At 40.1% G+C, this 19,691-nt stretch overlaps 1 protein-coding gene across 33 annotated transcripts in view; it reads right to left on the bottom strand.

Moving 5' to 3' along the window:
* Positions 1–19,691, bottom strand: part of UTRN (utrophin) — a 479,488-nt gene that overhangs the window by 313,643 nt on the left and 146,154 nt on the right. For 26 of the 33 annotated variants that reach the window (XR_011535458.1, XR_011535457.1, XM_070602742.1 and 23 more), the window contains 6 exons: positions 19,310–19,433; positions 15,875–15,962; positions 10,094–10,335; positions 9,749–9,929; positions 7,384–7,529; positions 6,108–6,320 (listed from right to left, as the gene is read on the bottom strand). Coding sequence is in view for 31 of the 33 variants with exons in the window: in XM_070602742.1 (XP_070458843.1) it covers positions 6,108–6,320; positions 7,384–7,529; positions 9,749–9,929; positions 10,094–10,335; positions 15,875–15,962; positions 19,310–19,433 (994 nt within the window). In the remaining 2 variants the exon portion in view is untranslated. The remainder of the gene's footprint in view (positions 1–6,107; positions 6,321–7,383; positions 7,530–9,748; positions 9,930–10,093; positions 10,336–15,874; positions 15,963–19,309; positions 19,434–19,691) is intronic. The other 7 variants (XM_070602744.1, XM_070602741.1, XM_070602745.1 and 4 more) reach the window with 1 other exon arrangement.

Consider the following 19,691-nt stretch of genomic DNA (forward strand, 5'->3'; position numbering starts at 1 on the left):
ACTGTTGTATATCTGGGCAACTCATTAAATCCAGTTTTTTAATAAAAAAGCTGATGGTCTCCAGGGCCAAGGATTTTTGACATTTCTATGGAAGCATTATATTCCAAGGAAGTTTTAATCATAATCAGCCATGACTGAAGCAGGAGGCCTCAACGATCCCCGTCATTGGCACAGGAGACCAAGGTTCACCATCAACCCCTTCCTCCCTCCCTCTCTGAGACACACACAGACCTACGTGAGCACACCCAATGCACACGCACCTGTTCCTTCTCTGTCTTACACTTTAACAGGAGAAAAAAGAAAGAGGAAAGCAAGAGACGCAGACAAGCCAAGTAGAAAAACTGATCACGCCAACAGGAACAAAAAGAACAGACAGGAATCTGAACAGCTGTTTTCACTACTAAAGATCCTGCATGTAATCCTGACTGTGCTGAGTGCTAAGAGAGGCAGTGTGCCCATGAAAAGAAAGACGAAGGTCTGAATACCAAGCTCTGCATCTTACCAGCCACGAGGCCTTGAGAAACGAATTCCTCTTCTTTGAGCCTCAGTAGCTCATCTATAAAATAGGAATAATAACGACTACTTTGACTGGTTGTTCTGAAAATCAGAGACAATGTTTGGACAGGGCCTGGTACAGAGCAGGCATGCAATAAACGGTGGCTATTATTACTAAGATCTACAAAATCAGGTGTTTTACCACCAAGATTAAGCCCATAAAAAGTTACCACTTTTGAGTCCTAGTGTTTATTCCCATCAGAGACTTCGCAGGAATGAGCAGCCAGGGTAAGCACATGTCTGCATAAGAGTCAACTTAACGCTTTTAATTGCTGCCAACATTAATGCTTGTTCCATCATACAACTGTTTAAAAGTAACTGAGAGAGCTACTGCTTATGTATTTCTGACTAGACTTGGCTGAATCCGGCTCAGCAGAAGAAAGCCAGGCAAACGAGGGAGGGCCCAAACTTTAGAAATGCCTGGCAGCAGATTCACATGGCATCCTCACTCTGTGGGAAGGGCCATAGGTCACTAAGATCAAGACCAGCTACCACTTGTGTACAAGTAAGTGTGCGAGATGGGAGGTCTGCTCTGCACCCCCTCTTTCCGGGAAGGAAAATATTGTCTCAATCCACAGGGAGCAGATGTTTCCTGTGCTTTTTAGAAATATCAAAAGTCTGCTCATGTTTAAGTCAATCATACTGCAAAGAGGTTACAAAGAAAGTGAAAGTGTTTCTCTGTCCATTTAAAAATCACTCAGCTGATGCACTTAAGAGTTTCTAATGTATAATAATGAGTGTTTAATTTTTTCTCCACCTCCATCCACTTGCAGAATAACTATGTATATTCAGACTGGGTAATTTCTACTATTCTACCTTTTTTTGGGGGGGGGGGCCTCAGTTCTTTTAAAGCAATGTAAAAAAAATTTAAAATACTAGTAAATTTCTAAAATAAATGGCTGTCATTATTTCACATGCAAAAGAAAAAAAGACTTGTAAGTACTAATCCAGGGTAGCCATTTCTCATTCTGGTTTATACTCACAAATTCTCAAATATAAAATGACTAATATGGTAGTTTTGAAAACCAAAGTATCAAATATTCTAGTTCGGAAGGGCCAAAATTCTACACTGACCATCACTGCTCAAAAGCACTGATCTGTAAGCAGTTTGGATGGGCAACACCTGCTGCTGGGTCAGGAAAAGGAATGCAGGGTCATTAAAACAATTCCTTAACTCTGTCACACCCCATGTCCCAGCCCAGCCCCTGAGCGAGGGATGCAGGAACTCTGAAGCTTGGTACTCTAGATTTAAGACAATAAGATTTCAAGGTACATAACTGCCTCCCAAGAGTTTGTTTACAGCTAAATTCTCAGCATTTTATTTTGCTCTTCTTCCATCTATTGGAACGTCCACAGCTTTTTAAGCAGCCAATTTCTAACCCAAGACATAGGCAAAAAGATCGTGAAACCAGAACCAGAAAAATAATTTACGGTAATAAGGTTTCTATTTTGTTTGGTTTTATAATATTCACTAACCTCAAAAAGACTCTTTAAAAAGTGTTTCTTCATTTAGTAGGGAAGACCAGCAATAACATTGCTATGACATTTATTTATCTGAAACTAACAGAGTTCTTAAATCTAAAGTTTAGAATGCATCAATATTCCCTTTAGTAAAGTAAATGCATTCAAACTAAGAAATAAAAACCCTCACGAGATATTTATGTCGATTATATGTTACCTAGGAAGAGTTAAATCGGCCATACTGCATATCACTCTTAGAAAGTATTTACCATTGCGTTTTTACCCTAAAAGCTGTCCAAATTTCAAAGCCTGGTCCTGTGGGTCTCAGCTCTGGGTCAGAGCACATCGGTTTAGTGGGTGTCTTTGCCTGTTCAGCGATGGAAAGAACGGGTGTGACCACACAGGTGTCCTGCCGTTTAGGATAACCATGCATTTAGACTTTAGAGATATAACTTCACTGGAGACGTCCACATGGGGAAAGATGTCTGAAGGCATCTACGAAGCCATTACATTCGCATCCGCTTACCTGCTGTATGCCAGACAGGTTCCTATCCTCCAAGAGCTCATGCCTGAGGGAGGAGAGCGACACATAACAAACACTGGGCTGAGATGGGGCTATTGTGAAGCTGCCAACAATGCGCAGTGGAATTACAGAGGCGGGACTAATGAGCTCTGGGTGTGGCAGTGAGCAAGACTGAAGACTGCGTGTAGAAGAAGCTTATTCTCTAAGGATGACGGAGAAGAGGAGGATGCGAATTCCTGGCAAGTAGGTGACATTTCCGAAGAAAGGCGATAGTCCAGCGTGGTCTCTGAGACCGGTCACACTGTCTCCTCACCCTCGCAGCTCACAGGCAAGGATGCAGGCAGGGCTTCCGGGCGAGAAAGGGGCAGGAGAGATGAGATGTGTGTGAAAGCACTTTGTAGCACCACGGCAAAGACAGACGAATCCTTTCCAGAAGTATAACTCCCGCGTCAGTGTGGAAGATGAATGCACAGGGAAGAGATTGGCAGCAGGCGTCAGGTTTAATGGGGTAACGGGATGGTCGGGGCAAGAGATCACATGAGAGTCTGAACACAGCAGCAAGGGGCTGGAGGAGGGGTCCGAGGCGGCAGGAGCAGTGGTGAATATAAGACAGAGTTTTATGTGGGCCTTGGGGACGGTTTCATGATTTTGCAGTTACATCACAATGCGGGAGATGCTGAACAGCAGAAATGAAATAACAGGAAACACCCTGCAGCCCCTGAATCCAAAGGTTACTGTGGGGATAAGCAGCCTCTTAGGATTTCATAATATTTAATGCCCATAATTCATAAGAAAATCATGTCACTAAAGTCAATAATGAAAAAATTACCTTTTTCACGTATTTTTAAATGTTTTGCTGCCTGGAAGGAGTGGGAGGACTTTCCATGAGGTAGTTCTAAAAGCACCAATTAACGTTTTAATTCTTAAGTACAGGAATTGAGGCCATGACTTTGGCACGGAATAGATAAAAAAAGAGAAAATGAAGAATGTATTTGAGCATGACACTGTGACTAAGGGTTTGCACGCCTAATCTCTACCTCTACAAAAGGAGCCGGAATGTAGATAAAGACAATGCAAGCACAAGAGGAAATTACTATTTGCCAACATGCAACAGAAAATTAAAATTTGCACACAAACAAGTAACAAGATCATCTTATAAGTACTGTAGGAAGGTAGGAGAAAAGTAAGCACATAACTATGAAAATACTTTCAAAGTTTAAATGTGCTGTGTCCATGAAAGGCATTATTATTATTTTGAGCAACGGGATTCATACTTCAAGCTCATGCATTTGCCTATAATCTATTTAAATGTCCCTCATGGAGTTTCCATATCATTTGTTTCTATTAGTTCGAAAAAGTGATTAGAATTAATAATCTTCATGAACTTTTCTTTTTTACTTTGAATACGTTACTCCAGCCAGGCTCACTGCTAATGTTAGCTGCCTCCAGGAAAGGAAATGGCATTGAGGAAGGAAGGGAACTTGAAATGTTCACTCTAAATAAGCCTCATTACCCAACTTCTTCACAAGGAGTGAACAATATTGCCAACAATCTTAAAATTAGGGCACAAAAAGTAAATTAAAAACAACTGGACATTACAAATTTGCTACTGTAATAGAAAAAAATCTAAATATCCAGACGCACATGTTTGATGTGGGGTATTTTTAATGGAAATAAACTTGGCCTGCACTCCAACTGGCCACTCTAAGCGTGTGGATTTGCAACATTAGTAACAACCACCCAGGAGAGCCTAAGGCGGATTACCAGAACCACAGGACTCTCTTTTGTGTTTTACAGGAATATTTATTCTCTTTAAATTCCATATTAAAATATTGCCACACATTTAGCTAACCATAAAACACACTTTTAAAAGTCAAAAGAAGATGAACCTTTGGGTTCATCTTCACCCATAAATTTCCCTAACTACATCTCACATTTGAATTTGAAAACAAAGCTATGATCCTTTGAAAAGATGGGAAATAAGGCAGCACTGCTCAACTTTGGCTCCACTGACCTGTGGGCCCAGACCATTCTTTTGTGTAGGGGCTGCTCTGTGTTTCAGCTGTAACCTTGGCCTCTACCCACTAGAAGCCAACAGCACCATCCCTTCCCCATAGTTGTAACAACCAAAGATGTCTCCAAACGTTACAAGCATCCTCTGGGGGCAAAACTGCTCCTGACTGAGAACCACCAATAATGCAAGGATTGGACCACAACCAAAAACCTTAGAATCACGGATCGGGGTAATTCTGGTTTTTAAAGTCAAAAAGAATTACAACTGATGACAGACAAGGAAAGGTGTACTCACTCACAAAGCGAAATGAGTCAAAAATACTAAGCTACACGTAACACACTCCTCTTCAAAATTAATGGTTTATTCTAATGAGAGCTCAGTCTAGAACGTCAGCTTACGCTCAGAGAAAACTACCTCCTTCCACTACAACTATATGGGCGTGCGCACGTGCACGGGCACACACACACACACACACACGTGCACACAACCCCCTCCATCTTTATTCTCCTGCTGGTCACTCAGTAGAACATTCCTTTGGTTCCTGGGTCAAACAGCTTCCCTCCCCGTTCAGTGGGCATCACTCTTGTCTCATCTTGTGGAGCCCTGCACGCTGGTCTGTACAGCCCACCAGCCTCTCTTCTACCACATGTTCTCTGGTTTTGAATTTTAAAACATCATTTTCATAAATCATGTCTTCATTTTGGTAGAAACATCCTTTACACAAATATTAAGTGTCAGGCACTGTTCTAGGAGTATATCTTGGGATACAGCAGTGGAGAATTAAAAAAAAAACAAAACACAAAGGATCAAGGTAGGGAGGCCTCGGGAGGACAGGGAAGAGAGCATGACTGGCTTGTTCTTCTTCCAGACCTTTCCTGTCAGACAACCAGGTGATCTGGAAACCCCACTTCTCCATCTCCCGCACCAGTAAAATGCTCAAACCCCAAGTGTCTTATCTGACGTTGACTTTGACCACCCTCTCTTCACATCTTCACATCTGTGCTCCTCTGGGACGTTATCACTGCCTCATCTGTCAGCATTTTCAGATGTAGCAAAGGATCCAGCTTCTGCATTTGCATGTCCCCCAAATTACCTGCTTTCCAAATCTGGCACCATCTGTCGACAGTCTGGTTCAGATTTTTGACTCTAAATACCTCAAATCCTAACAAGCCTGCTTCAAGGACTCGGCTCTCAAGGACGTGGGCAACTTCTCCCACTCTAACCTGGTCAGCACTGGAATCTAACCACCAGTCTGTATTTCACGCAGCCTCCTGACCCCTGAAATATTATTTTGACCATTTTTAAGTAATTTTCCCTTACCTTCCTTATCTCCAAGGTCCAGTTTACCTCCACCAAGAAGCATTTTTGCAAAACAAAAGGAAATCAATGCGCTCTTGTCTTTGGTAAGAAAGCTATAAAATCCAACTTAAGTACAAAATAACTGTGGGACTAAAAAGAATGCAAAATACCCAAATAATAGACATTTGAGTCTTAGATGATAATTACTATTTTACCCTGTAATAAACTTAAACTCCTAATGGCCTCTGGATTTACCTCAAAAGTTCTGAGTTTGGGGGTAATTTCTTCAAGTAAATGCAGATCTTTGGAAATCTTGACCTTTAGTTTATTCCATTTTCCTTGAACATCATCAAATTCTTGCTTATACATTTTTTCGACATCTGGAGAAACGTTTTTCTCCAAAGCCTTTGTTTCTTCTGCAAGTTTACATAATGTAGGTTTTTGATTCTCAAGGATTTCATCAAGGGCCTGGAAAAAATTTTAAAAGATTAAAAATGCACACAATAGTTCTTACAGATGTAATAATATGGGCTATAAATAGTAAAAAGTCACTTTTTAAAAAGCATTTGATAAAAAAAAGAAATGTGAAAAAAATCATGAAAAAAATAAGCATAATCAAAACAGTTAAAGCTTTCCCTTTGTGAGTTGTGTGTGGCCCAGACACAATATATCCTCTACACTAGAAAGCACGGGAACAGCACACCCAGTGAGGGACAGGAATGTGGTGCTCAAGCATTGATCTGTTTTATCTGATAAACTCGTGCAGAGCCATATATCCTAAATGACCAAGGAAGCATTTTTATTCAACAGAGAAAAGGAACAACACATTAATTCAATTGACATTCTTTTTTTTTTCCTGAGGAAGGTTAGCCCTGAGCTAACATCTGTGCCAGTCTTCCTCCACTGTATATGTGGGTTGTCACCACAGCATGGCTGACAAGTAGTGTAGGTCCATGCCCGGGATCTCAACCCACAAACCTGGGGCACTGAAGCAGAACACACCAAACTTAACCACTACACCATGGAGCTGGCCCTCAATTGATATTCTTCATTTTACTAAAGATATTTTAGCAGACTATTAACAGGTTGAGAATTTCAAGGTAATTACAAAAGAAGGAAAAATACACTTTTAGTCTATTAAAAATATTTAATAACTATCTTTTCTTTCAGCCAAGGTCCCACATTATAGTAACTAACCTTCAAATTATAAAAAATTTTTGACCCTTTTTTGGTGAGGAAGATTGGCCTTGAGCTAACACCTGTGCCAATCTTTCTCTATTTTTTGTATGTGAGATGCCACCACAGCATGTTTTGATGAGCAGTGTATATAGGCCCACGCCCAGGATCCAAATACAGGAACCCTGGGCTGCCAAAGCAGGGCACATGAACCTAACCACTACGCCATGAGGCCGGCCCCAATTTTGACCAAAAATGACTAGTATTTTTTAAATAGCTGAAAAAATATTTCAAACTATGTGATATGACATACTAGAAATGAGTCTAGACTTCTAAGACCTAAAATAGATATTACCTTTTTTTCTTGCAGGGCCTTCTCCACCTTTGCAAGATCATTCAAGACATTCAAAGACGTCTGGGCTTTATTTTCTGAATCATTTAGCATATCTTTCAGTGTTTTCAACATTTCCAAATATTCACGTCCAGGTTGGCTCTTCAGTTCTGTTTATTTAAAAACAGTTACTTTCAGAAAATAATGTTAAGAAACTAATATTATTATATATACCGTCAATCTGTATATAATAAGTGAATTCTAATACATCAGAAGTTAAGCTCCACAATTAAAATTAAAAAGGGTCTCTGTTAGTTACTAAAATAAATCATTCCATCGGCATTTCTGAGAGTCAGACAGTGACTTCATTCCTGCGGATGCTGGTATTTGAAATATTAACTAATTCACTATCATTTTTCCTCATTTCATCACGATGAAATGTCCCTCAGAAGATGGAACTACAATGTTTCTTTTGTCTCATACAATCCCCTTTTCCCCAGTAGCTACACAAAGAATAAAAGAAAACCAAGATGCCCTCAACCAGCCTTCCTCCAAGCTGACACGCATACAGAGTGGTGGACATTACAGAGAACGCCGCAGCCAGGCCGCCGAGGTACGAGAGCAATAAGGACGGCAGAAGCCCGCTGGAGTGACGCCTGCCTCGGCCACTGACAGAGAAATCACAGAGAAGCAAGACTTGTGTGGAAAGGAAGGCGGCTCATGGGGAGCACAAAGAGGCGAAACCAACCAGCAGAGAAGTCAAGAAACTGGCAGCGTTAGTCACAGCAGCCAAAGGGCGGAAACAACCCAATGCCCATCGATGAATGACTGGATAAACAAAATGTGGTATATACATACAATGGGATATTATTCAACCTTAAAGAGGAAGGAAATTCTGACACCTGCCACCTACATGGATGAACTTTGAGGATGTTATACTAAGGGAAACAAGCCAGACGCAAAAAAACACACACTGTATGAGTCCACTTAAATGAGGTACTTAGAACAATCAAACTCATAGAAACAGAAAGTAGAACGGGGGGTGCAGGGGCTGGAGGGGGAGGGAACGGGGAGCTGTTGTTTGCTGGGTACAGAGTTTCAGTTTTACAAGATGAAAAGTTCCGGAGATTGGTTGCACAATAATGTGAATATATTTAACATTATGAATTCTACACTTAAAAATGGTTACAGTGGTAAAATTTTACGTTATGTGTATTTTACCACAATTAGAAACAAAAAAATAAATTTAAAAAATTTTCTAAAGTTAAGAAACTAAACATAGAATTGCCTATTGATCTTCGTCAAAAATAAACGCCTATTTTGCAGCATTAAATTGAAAAAGAGGTACTCTCAAACGTTTCACGTTCTGGGTTAACGGAATTCAGGAAGCAAAGAGCATGGTGCCCGAATCTCTTTCCAGAAGAAAGAAACACGACACATTTGCTAAGCACACGCACACACTGATTCTTACCAGTCTACACCGTGTACAACGGCTACAAGGAAGGGTGTGGTTACATGTACAGCTTTTTAGCATGCACTACCCATTACATTACATAAACCAACGTAATTCCAGACTTAAACAATAGCCACGGAGAAAAAATATAACATATGAGGGATGATCTCTCAAACCTTTACAGCTAAGTTTCCAGGACCAGGTTTATCCCAAAAGTAAAAACTCTAGAAAACTTTTTAGACTTTGAAAGAACTTGATTTCTTTTAAAAGAGGAGACAGTATTGCTAAAACTTGAACCATTCTGAAGAAACAGAAGTAAGCAATCATTCATTTTAGCCTGACTCATAATGATATTAGCTCCTTCAATGAAAAGGAGAAACAGCACCCTTAAAACAACTCTTTAAAAATCATTATGTGCAGGCCGGCCCAGTGGCACAGCAGTTAAGTTTGCACGTTCCACTTCGACAGCCCCAGGTTTGCCGGTTCAGAGCCTGAGTGTGGACCTACACTCCGCTTATCAAGCTGTTCTGTGGTAGGCGTCTCACATATAAAGTAGAGGAAGATGGGCATGGATGTTAGCTCGGGGCCAGTCTTCCTCAGCAAAAAGAGGAGGCCTGGTGGCAGATGTTAGCTCAGGGCTAATCTTGCTCAAAAAATAAAAAATAAATAAAAATAAAATTATTATGGCTATTAACATGATTTTAGAGCATGTGAAAGCTGTCTGCATTTTTACAAACAAGCATGGATCCAGGAAACAGTCTAAATATACTTTAAGACCCAGAACATTAGCAAGCACAGAAGAAAGCTGAGTGAGGCTGGTGCAAAACAAGTAAGTGCTGCTAAAGGTCTAAATATTGGAGTAATTTTTAAATTAAGGCAAGATGAGAGAGGAGATTGTAAAATCACCTAGTAAGGAAACCAAGAGAATGGGTTTACCGTTCTCCAGCTGTCGCTGATGATCCTCCAAATTCTGTCGCACAGCCTGGTAGCGGCCCAGAAGGCCATCGAAGGCTTGCTGGACAAAATCCGGGGCAGAAGTCTGAGACATTAGGGCCGAGCAGCTTGCACGCACCGTTTCAATTTTGGGCTGGAGGCTGAGGACATCTGTCAGTTCCCGCTGCAGAAGAGAAAATATGATGGAATAACTTACTGAAGATGAACATCCTCACAGAAAGTTAATCGGAGCAGAATTAACGTAAAGTTCATGATACAAGCAGCATCTTCTTTAAATACAGAACTGGACACAGAATTCTTTCAAGTCCTGGATGGTGGTCTCTTTACCTGGCAGGAGTCCTTCCGCCTGGGCAAGGACCGCTGGGCGGATTCTGAAAAGGCAGCGTGTTTGACCCACTCCTCCTTTGTCCTCATGGTCTTTTCAAGCTCATCAAGCTGCTTAAAGTAAGCGCTGATATCTTCCTGGAGCTGAATCTTTCTTGCCAGATCTTCCAAATGCTGCGATATATTCTTCCATTCGGATAATACCTTCTCCAGAATATTGTCTATCTCTTCAGTGGGAAGACCTTCTGTGCAGACATGAAAAATAAGCAGACACTTCATATATTATTACAAAATCTGTTTGGGATTTGTTAGAAACATTCTAACCTATTCAAAATAATGAGGCAATGTCCTATATAACGACCACTTCCTTAACGCTCTTTTAACACAACAACAAAAATTATAATGATGCACTTGAAAATAACTATATTTAATCTCCTGGCCAAAGTGGGAGAGAGGGAGCTTGACACAGTGCCTCAGGAGTCGTATGGCTACCACGAAATGCACCTCAGTAGCATGAGCCACTGCCTTTTCTATAGAATCTGTGTTTCCCTCCGTGGCATACTACCGCTCTGCTAGCTTCTGGTCTGAACCAGGGACATAAAATGAACTGTCTGGACTTATTTGGGGCTCTGACATCAGAAGGCAGACCCTCTGTCATCAGAACAGGACAGCTGGCTAGAAAAACTAGGAGGCAGCTTGAGTTTTTGCTGATCAAACCACAGTGTCACAGGAACTGCAAAATGAATGAGAAGATTTCCTAGTGCTGGGAGCAATCTGGGAGCAATGAGTGCGGCAAGACTAACCCAACAGCCAGCCTCAAGAAGAGTCAGCCAGTCTACTAGGCGGGCTGCATACAGACCAGCAAATACCAAAATATCAATGCAGTGGAAAGATTACCCACTTTAGAGACACATCAGGAAAAAATGCAATTATGTTTATTATTGACATCCTATAATTTTGTTTGTCTCATTTTTGAGAGGTAGAGAATGTTCATAGAAATAATAAAATTATATAAAATACTAGATTGTATCATTGTCCTTCCCTTAATACAAAATACCATCAAATCATTGAAAATTACAAGAAAAAGTGTGGGAAATCAGCAAAGGAATCTTTATCTCCCGAGGAGAACATGATGTTGCAAAGATGGGCTGAACATTTTTATTATTTGAGCACGAGGGCAGTCAAAGAATTGTGCTTCGTAAACATATGCAATCAAAATCCAGAGTAATGAGAGCTCTAAGAAAACAAAAGGCATGTAAAACAAAAGGTCACTTAGGATCCACAAATGATGCAATTTTTAAAATTTCTATAACACACTGTATCCGCTAAAAATTAGGAATGCAAACGCAACATGACATGATTTGAATATATCCTGTGTCAGTTGCTGAAGCTCACGGTCCACCATCACACAGGTAACAGAATATGAGACCCACGCAAAGCATTCACACCACAAGCCAAGTTCAACACCTGTGAATGGGGGTCATAAACAGACACATCACCATTTTCCCGGCAAACTATCTGAGCAGTGGAGAAACTAGGCTGTGTTTCTGCCAGGTTATTTCTATTCTAAGAGGCCAAAGGAATAACCTCAGCCACTTCATGTTGACGTCAGGGTAATTTATGCTAAACAAGAAAGAAAATTAAGCTGGTAAATAAAATTTTTGAGAAGGAAAATTACTGCCATTCATCTAAAAACAGATGAGAATTACACATTTCATCGGTACTAGGGAAGCCGAAGAAACTTCTTCAATTTTTTTTTAATTCACGGACAATATATCACAATCCATTGGTTTGGCCCCTTCAAAACAATTCTCAAAACTTAAATCTCCCCTCCTCTAAGTTTGAGATATTCTAGGTTGAGGCAACACCAAATAATAATTACAGCACAGTTTGTATCTTAAAAAAGGAAAACTGTACATTGTCTTTTAACATAATTCTTTTGCTCCCAGAGATCCAGTTATAAATTTTCGATTTCTATAGAACACTCTACTCTTAGCTGACTAAGCAAAAGCCAAAATCAAGAGCCTATCATTTATTAATTACCTAAAAGAAATAAAATATAACATATTCCTGCCACTTACACTCACTCAACTTGGCACATTTCAATCTATCACTATCGGAATCAAGGGAAATGTTTACAAAACATAGGACTACCATCTGATGATTCCATAGGCTTATACACGTGGCCAGCCATGACGGGCATCAGGTCATAAAACCACATCACTGAGGTGCCCAAATACTTTTTTAGTTGACGATCTCTAGGAAAATATAAGGTAACCAAGAAAACCAGGTACTAACAGCCTTGAAAGTCAAACGAAATCGATTATTTCATTTTTTAAGACATTTTTACACTATATGAGATATCACAAACCGTACTTCAAATGCGTTAGGCACAGAAGTCCTCAGACTTCACCTTCATGGGTGAGATGTTGGATGGAACTAGCCTGAGGAAACCAGTGACGTGATTGTTTGAACATCTTTTTACTGAAGAATTTGACGTGCTTTTCTAACTGAACTGAATCATTTATCTGCATCCTTACTTAAGCAGACTCTGACCAAATTATACTCTATAAAAACTTCCTCAATATTAATTATCCACATTCCAAGATTTATTTCAAATTTCTTGGGGAGAAGGTGGGGCAGAGAGAGTCACCCAACTGCGCTCTCATTTCTGATGAGCGTTTCTGGCTCTACAAGAGCAGCAGGACGAACAGCACTAACCACATGCAGTGGGGTAACTGGCAAGACCGGAAAGTTAGAACACGGATAAAGTGGGACGACAGTGGGGCAAATTTTGTAATTAAAATCACTTTTATTCTCTCACTAACAAAAGGCAGAGACTCCCCAAAAATGAGAAAATTAAACCCAGATTATACAGACACTATTCATATCAATGTCCCCATTTCCCAGTGTCCCACCCCATCCTAAAAAATTGCAATAATATGTCTTTTAAAATAAATAGAATTAGAGGCCTGTAATGAATGCATTTCTACTCCTACCAAAGCTCAAAAAAAAAAATGGTAATGCAGAAAATAAAATGTTTCCTGTGAAATTAAACAAGTGTACATTAGGTCACAAAATTCATTCCTTTATAAAATATCATATATACCCCGATGTTGCACTTGACCTTTTGCAAACAGCACTTTTACATGAATTCAGTGTCCATTGTACGTATTTTAGGTTGTGCCTATTCACAGTCAGACTTTATCGAGCAAAAGCTATGATCAGCTAGCGAAGTCCCTTACTTTCTAGACAAAGAAGCAAACAAACAAAAGGGCTACAGGACTCGCCCAAAGACACAAACTAGGAAAGGACAAGAGACCCCAAGGTCTCCTGTTTCCCCATTCACTGCCTTCCTCACTAACACATCACTTCTCACCGACCTCTCACAGAGGTCCTCTTCTCCATCAATCTTAGCACTCACTGTCTCTACCACACCGACTACAGGCTGACACAGAAATGAGGGTAAATTCAGGACACAGGCTCATGAAAGTGCCCCACCTTCACACCAGACAAAGTCTGGTTCCCAAGCTCCAGTGTTGATGTAGGAGTGAAGAATCCACAATTGTGACTGACATACGTTCAACACACAATTTATTACATTTATTGAAAGATCCCGCATCTCAGGGGAAACGATGGTGTCTCCACGTCTCTGGGTCTCTCCAGGCAAATACTTGAAAGAGCAATAAGCAAGCGGGCTGCCCAAACCCCATGTGACTGCAACACTCAGTAAGGGCGGATTTTGAATGAAAATACTATTTTTGAATAAAAACTATTCTATTTCTCTTTTTTTTAAAAAAAAAAAAAGAAAGAAAGAAAGATGGGGCCGGCCCCGTGGCGGAGTGGTTAAGTTCACGGGCTCCACTTCGGTGGCCCGGAGTGATCATGAGTGCAGACCTGGCACCGCTTATCAGGCCATGTTGAGGGCATCCCTCATGCCACAACTAGAAGGACCCACAACTAAGATATACAACTATGTACTGGGGGTATTTGGGGAGAAAAAGCAGAAAAGGAAAAAAAAAAAAAGATTGGCAACAGTTGTTAGCTCAGGTGCCAATCTTTTTAAAAGAAAAAAAGAAAGAAAGAAATTAAGCTGTACTAATATCTATGGATTAATAGTGGTGCATTTGTCTAATTTCTAAATAAATGGACATATATCAGACATACGTATTCTTGTGTATATATGTTTGTGTGTGTGCGCACATGTCCCCAGTACACATGCAAAATTAACTTGACATATTTTTTAAAAGGCAGAGGCCAAAACAACCCAAAGTTTTTTAAACAGTGGTTTTCTGGAGGTAGGGGAGGGTGACTGATCCATAAGTAACACCAGAGACCTTCCCGGAGAGATGTAATATGCTCTATACACAGCCACGCATCACTTGATAATGGGGTATGTTCCGAGAAGTGCGTCATTAGGCGATTTCATCATTGTGTGAACAATACAGAATGTGCTTACACAAACCTAGATGGTACAGCCCACTACACACCCAGGCTACATGGTACTAGTCTTATGGGACCACTGCCATTTATGCAGTGCGCCATTGATCAAAATGCTCCTACGTGATGCATGACTATATAATGATAAGTACGTATAGGTTTGTCACAACAGCACAGTTAGGTTTCACGTATTTCAATGTGTAAATTTTACTTTGAAAAAACTGTAAAAAAAAATCATAATCAAGGAGGTGAGGAGAGAGGAGAGGTATAGATAATTCAAGAATAGCAGAATGTCATTAATTATTGAAGTGGATAATCGGTACAAGGAGGTCCATTATACTATTCTATTTGCTTTATATATATTTACATTTTCCAGAATGCAAAGTTAAAAAATAAAAAGATTGAAGACTACTATTTTGAAGATTCTTGTCAAACTAATCTTCCTAACTCTGCCTTGGGCGTCTGTGGCTTTGGTCAAGGGGGCACTGGGGCAAGCCCCCACACGCTCCCCACCGCTGGAACAAGGAGCAGGGCTGACAGGAAAGGCCTTCCAGCGCCAGACCAAAGAAGGGACAGATGCAAAACCGCACAGCGAAGCATTAGTGTTTACCCTCTCCTGAGTCACTGGGGCTATGGCAAGAAAAGATTTAAGGTAAAAATTTCAAATACAAGTAACACCTTATCAAATTTAACTATTAAAAAAACCTGTTAATATAATGCACTGAAAGTAATCAAAAATCAAACAGCCTGGGGGCCAGCCCCAGGGGTGAGTTCAGCACACTCTGCTTCAGTGGCCTGGGTTCAGCTCCCGGGCACAGACCTACACCACTTAGCAGTCACGCTGTGGCGACAGCCCAAATACAAAGTAGAGGAAGATGGGCACAGATGTTAGCTCACAGTGAATCTTCCTCAGCAAAAAAAAAAAAAAAAAAAAAAATCAAACAGCCTTAATGAATTCACCTTAATGTAACTTCATTTCCCAAATATTGCCAAAGTAAAATTTTCTTGTGCCACTCCTCTCCAAAACAATTCCCAATACATAACCCCACAGGATGAGATTTTCAAATCTTCTACACCAGTGGATTTTTACTGTTCTGCTGAGACAGAGTTTTAGGTTCCCTGACCCCGTATAAAAGAAGAACAACCTGGCCTTTGTCCATTTTATATAATCAGCTTCAGCATAAGATTTCATTTGAAAAGAGTCTGCTGTCAAAAAAAAAAAAAATTGAAAACCACTTTTCTAGCAAAAATATTATTGTTAAAATAAATACTTGATTTGTCAAACTGTAAATATTATTCAATGCCACCATCTACAAAAACATTTTAAAAAATCAAAGGTCTCACCTCTTCCCATTTGCTGTAAAAGGATTTGTCCGGTTTGGTTTAATTCATCCAGCCTGGGGCTTCTTTCCGTCTGTTCTTTTTCTAATCCCTGGAAATAAAATCCAAATATAAGAACGCTGCAAACTTTCTTCTCAGTATAACGCTGATGTTATTTTCAGTTTCATATTTAATGTCTTTAGAAGTTGCAAAGTTCACCTAAGAGAATACTACTAGACAAAGCTGTGCAACTCCAGCTACGCTCCAGAGCTCCAGAGATGCTCAAATTGTAAAAGGTAAATTCAAACAAACAAAATGAAATTTTGGTTCCCTTTATAAGAAAAAAAATTACACCTTATTATGATGAGTTCCTATCAAGAGGAAATAGTTTAAATTAGTGTTTTAGATCCAAATATCTATTCACACGTATCGCCTCAGTGTACGCCACACCGTCAAAATAACAGAGTCAAATGAACCTAATGTGCTATGACAGAGATCATGGAACAAAAATTAATTAACGAGAAAAAGAAAGAAATATTTTGAGCCTCAGTATTATTTGTGGGTGTGATATCAAGTTTAGGGTCTAATGCAAACTTCAACCACAAGCATAATTCATGCATAATTTTTAAATAATGACAACATGCTTTAGTACCCAACCTAAAGGAGTGGCTCTTAATTTAAATTTATGTCTTATGATTTGATATTCTCAATGTCCCTATATCTCAGGGGCAGGGAAGACAAAAATCTTTCCAGAACTCTTAAGAAAGGGCTGAGCAAAATCTTAGACACACACCACATGCATACACAGTCAGTATTTGAAATTTCTCCATTCCTCAATCTCCAATTGATAATTATCTATTAACTAACTACTCAAACAGTGTCCATAATAGCACAATCAAAACTTCCAGGCAACCCATATTATTTCAACCAGACAACCCAGAGAAGAATGCCACTCCTAACTTCTATACATGTAAGCACTATCAAATAAGTTTAGCTATTCTGATCCACACAAACTTTTATGTGACTAAGTAAAACCACCATTTTTATAGTCAAAGATCAAGAAATAACAAGAGATTCTAAGAAACACCATTTATTTTTGTTAACCTAAGTACCACTGCAAAAAGTCCCCAACAAACTGGAGGAAAATTATTAGCTGCTTTATATACACTGATATTTTGCTACTTTTTATGGTGATGGCAGACTGCACTAGGGTTTCTCCACTCAGATATTGTGTCAGCTGGAACAAGGTTTTCCTTCCCTAAAACAAAATTGAGCTGATCTGTCCCCAATTTGCAAGAAAAATTAGAGATTAAAGCAATGGTTACATTTTCTTTATTTTACATTTTTTCCAACCCGTTAGCATCTATTACTATTTGTCTAAAACAACAAAATAAATGAACTTATAAATATTTTTAAAAAACAAGCAAATGCCAATCGTGCCTTACATAAACGTACACAATTGTTGTTTTCATCCCCTCAAATATTATAGTAACAATTTCTTGGAGTAAAATTGTTCCTAGATCATAGGATGGGATTTAATTTATCAATATTTTGTGGGACTGGTTCCATAAAGATCACTCTAACTGCCAAATTCTCTGCCACTTGAGTGCCTTTGACAATCGGGTCGTTAAATGATCACGAACATCATCTGAGGGTCTCTGAGAACCGTAAGCAGCATATGAACGATGGAACACAGCCCTCATGTCTGCCTCTCCCAATTCCCTGTGCAGATGGCCCTGATAATGGTGCTTCTAGGATAAAACCTTCTACATTCCCTCTGCCACAAGCATCATTCCTTCCTTCCACACGCCAAGACGTGACCTGAATGCTGAAAATATGGAGTTCCATGGAAAAGCATCCTCACGTTCTAAGCACTCACAGGCAGGAATATAAACAAATAATGACATAAATGCAATTGAGGCTTTCACAGAGGTATGGTCACGGCAATAGGGAAGTCAAAGAGGAAGCACTTAACCATTCCTACTGAGGCTAGAGGAGGTGTACTGGGGCAGAGGGCTTTCAACCACACGGCACAAGGCTCAGTAAAGGGCCATTCTGAGCATGGAAAACTGCACACGGTAAAGGGAGGGAAGAGAGAAAAGAGCAGGGGATCAGGAGGGCTGGAGCTCAGGGCCCACGTCGGGGAAGGAGAAGGGACGAGGCTGTGCTCAGAGTGGGGGGAGTGCTGTCTGGAAGGCCCTGGTCTGCGGGGCAGGACAGAGTTTACATTTTATCCCCACAGCAATGGGAAACCATTTAGTTCACTGCAGGCATGTGGGGGCTGCTTGATTAGATTTATATTTTAGAATGATCACCAGTCACAGAAGCCAAGGGCTGTGAGAATTTAAGAAGGGAAGGGCCAATAGTGGCAACTGCTTCAGAGAAAGCAGAGCTGATGAGACCAGGAGGCATCCCTTGGGTGTGGAAGCCAACAGTCAATGGTGACCTCTAACTAAGAGTAGTTACAGTGGAATGATAAGGCAGAGCTCAGTCTCAACTCCTCACCCAAACACTCAGAGTCGGCCAGGTCTGACCGCAAACCACCTCTCCAGCCTTAACTCCCTGCTGTTTTCACGCACACACCTAGCACTAAACAAAACAAAATATTTGCTCCAACCATCACAGCACACTTGCCCAGCTCTGTGCCTCTGCCCAGGGCACCCCTTCCTGGTGTGCCCTTTCCACCCGCCCCAAGCACCCTCCTTCAAGCTCCAGCTCAGCGCCACATTGCCCTCTGGACTTCGCCAGCGGAGAGAGACAACTGCAGCCCTAGCCCCTGCTCGATTCCCATGGCAGCAACACTTTCTGACTGACATCATTAATATTTACATACATCTTGTTTTTTAAATGTTCTCCAAACTCTTTACAGACAAACTCCATTGCTGATGGAGATGGCCATAGAGACGTGATCAAACAGTTCATGAAAGGATGTACGGAGACTTAAGGAACACCAACGACATAAATCACGCAATCTCCTGGCACAGTTTTCAGCAACACACACCCAGGTACAAAGCAGCAGAGCTAATAAGCTCCCATACATTTTAATAGTATTTCTTTCTAAAAACTGTGTTTCTTCTCTAAAGAGAATATATTGAAGAAATTTTGAGATTTGAAATGGTCCGTTGTATTCGGAAAGGAAAACACCTTTGGCATACACAAATTCATAAATTATTAGGTACCAGATTAAGATCCAATCAAGCTAAAAAACAATAATAACTGGATCACCTTAGCAAGTGTCCCTTTCTGCACATCTCGATGGTTAAGGAAGGAGGGAAAAAAACTCTCCTCCACACAGAGATCTTGAATCCATTCAAAGCTTACAATAATGTTCTAAAAGCTACCTTACGGCCACATTTATTTTACAGGAAGCTGCTGGATCCTATCACATCTTTATGCCAACAGCAAATCTATCCTGATGAAATATTTTATTCACTAGAATATTTTTGTTTTATGTTTTACCTTCAACTTCTTTTTCATTTCTGAAGTCTCTTGCATCTTCTTATACTCTTTTATCTCTGTGGCCTGAATGGCAGTCTTTGATTTCAGAATCCAGTTCAACAGCTCTGCACTCACAGCATCAAACCTGATTTAAGATTCAGATGTTACCACTCGTCATTCATTTTCTTCTATTGTTTCACATGTCTCAAGAAAGAGAGCAGCCAAAACACCCATCAGCCATGTGATTATAAACACTTCTCAAAAGAAAAAAAGGCAACCCAGAAATACAGTAACCACACAAAATAATATTATACATTTACAATTAAAAGTAGGAAAAGAGGAATAATATTGTAATGTTATTAAATAATTTTTAAAAATTTTAAACTTTACAATAAATCACTTG

The sequence above is a fragment of the Equus przewalskii genome, chromosome 32, assembly GCF_037783145.1.
Source record: "Equus przewalskii isolate Varuska chromosome 32, EquPr2, whole genome shotgun sequence".
NCBI lineage: Eukaryota > Metazoa > Chordata > Mammalia > Perissodactyla > Equidae > Equus > Equus przewalskii.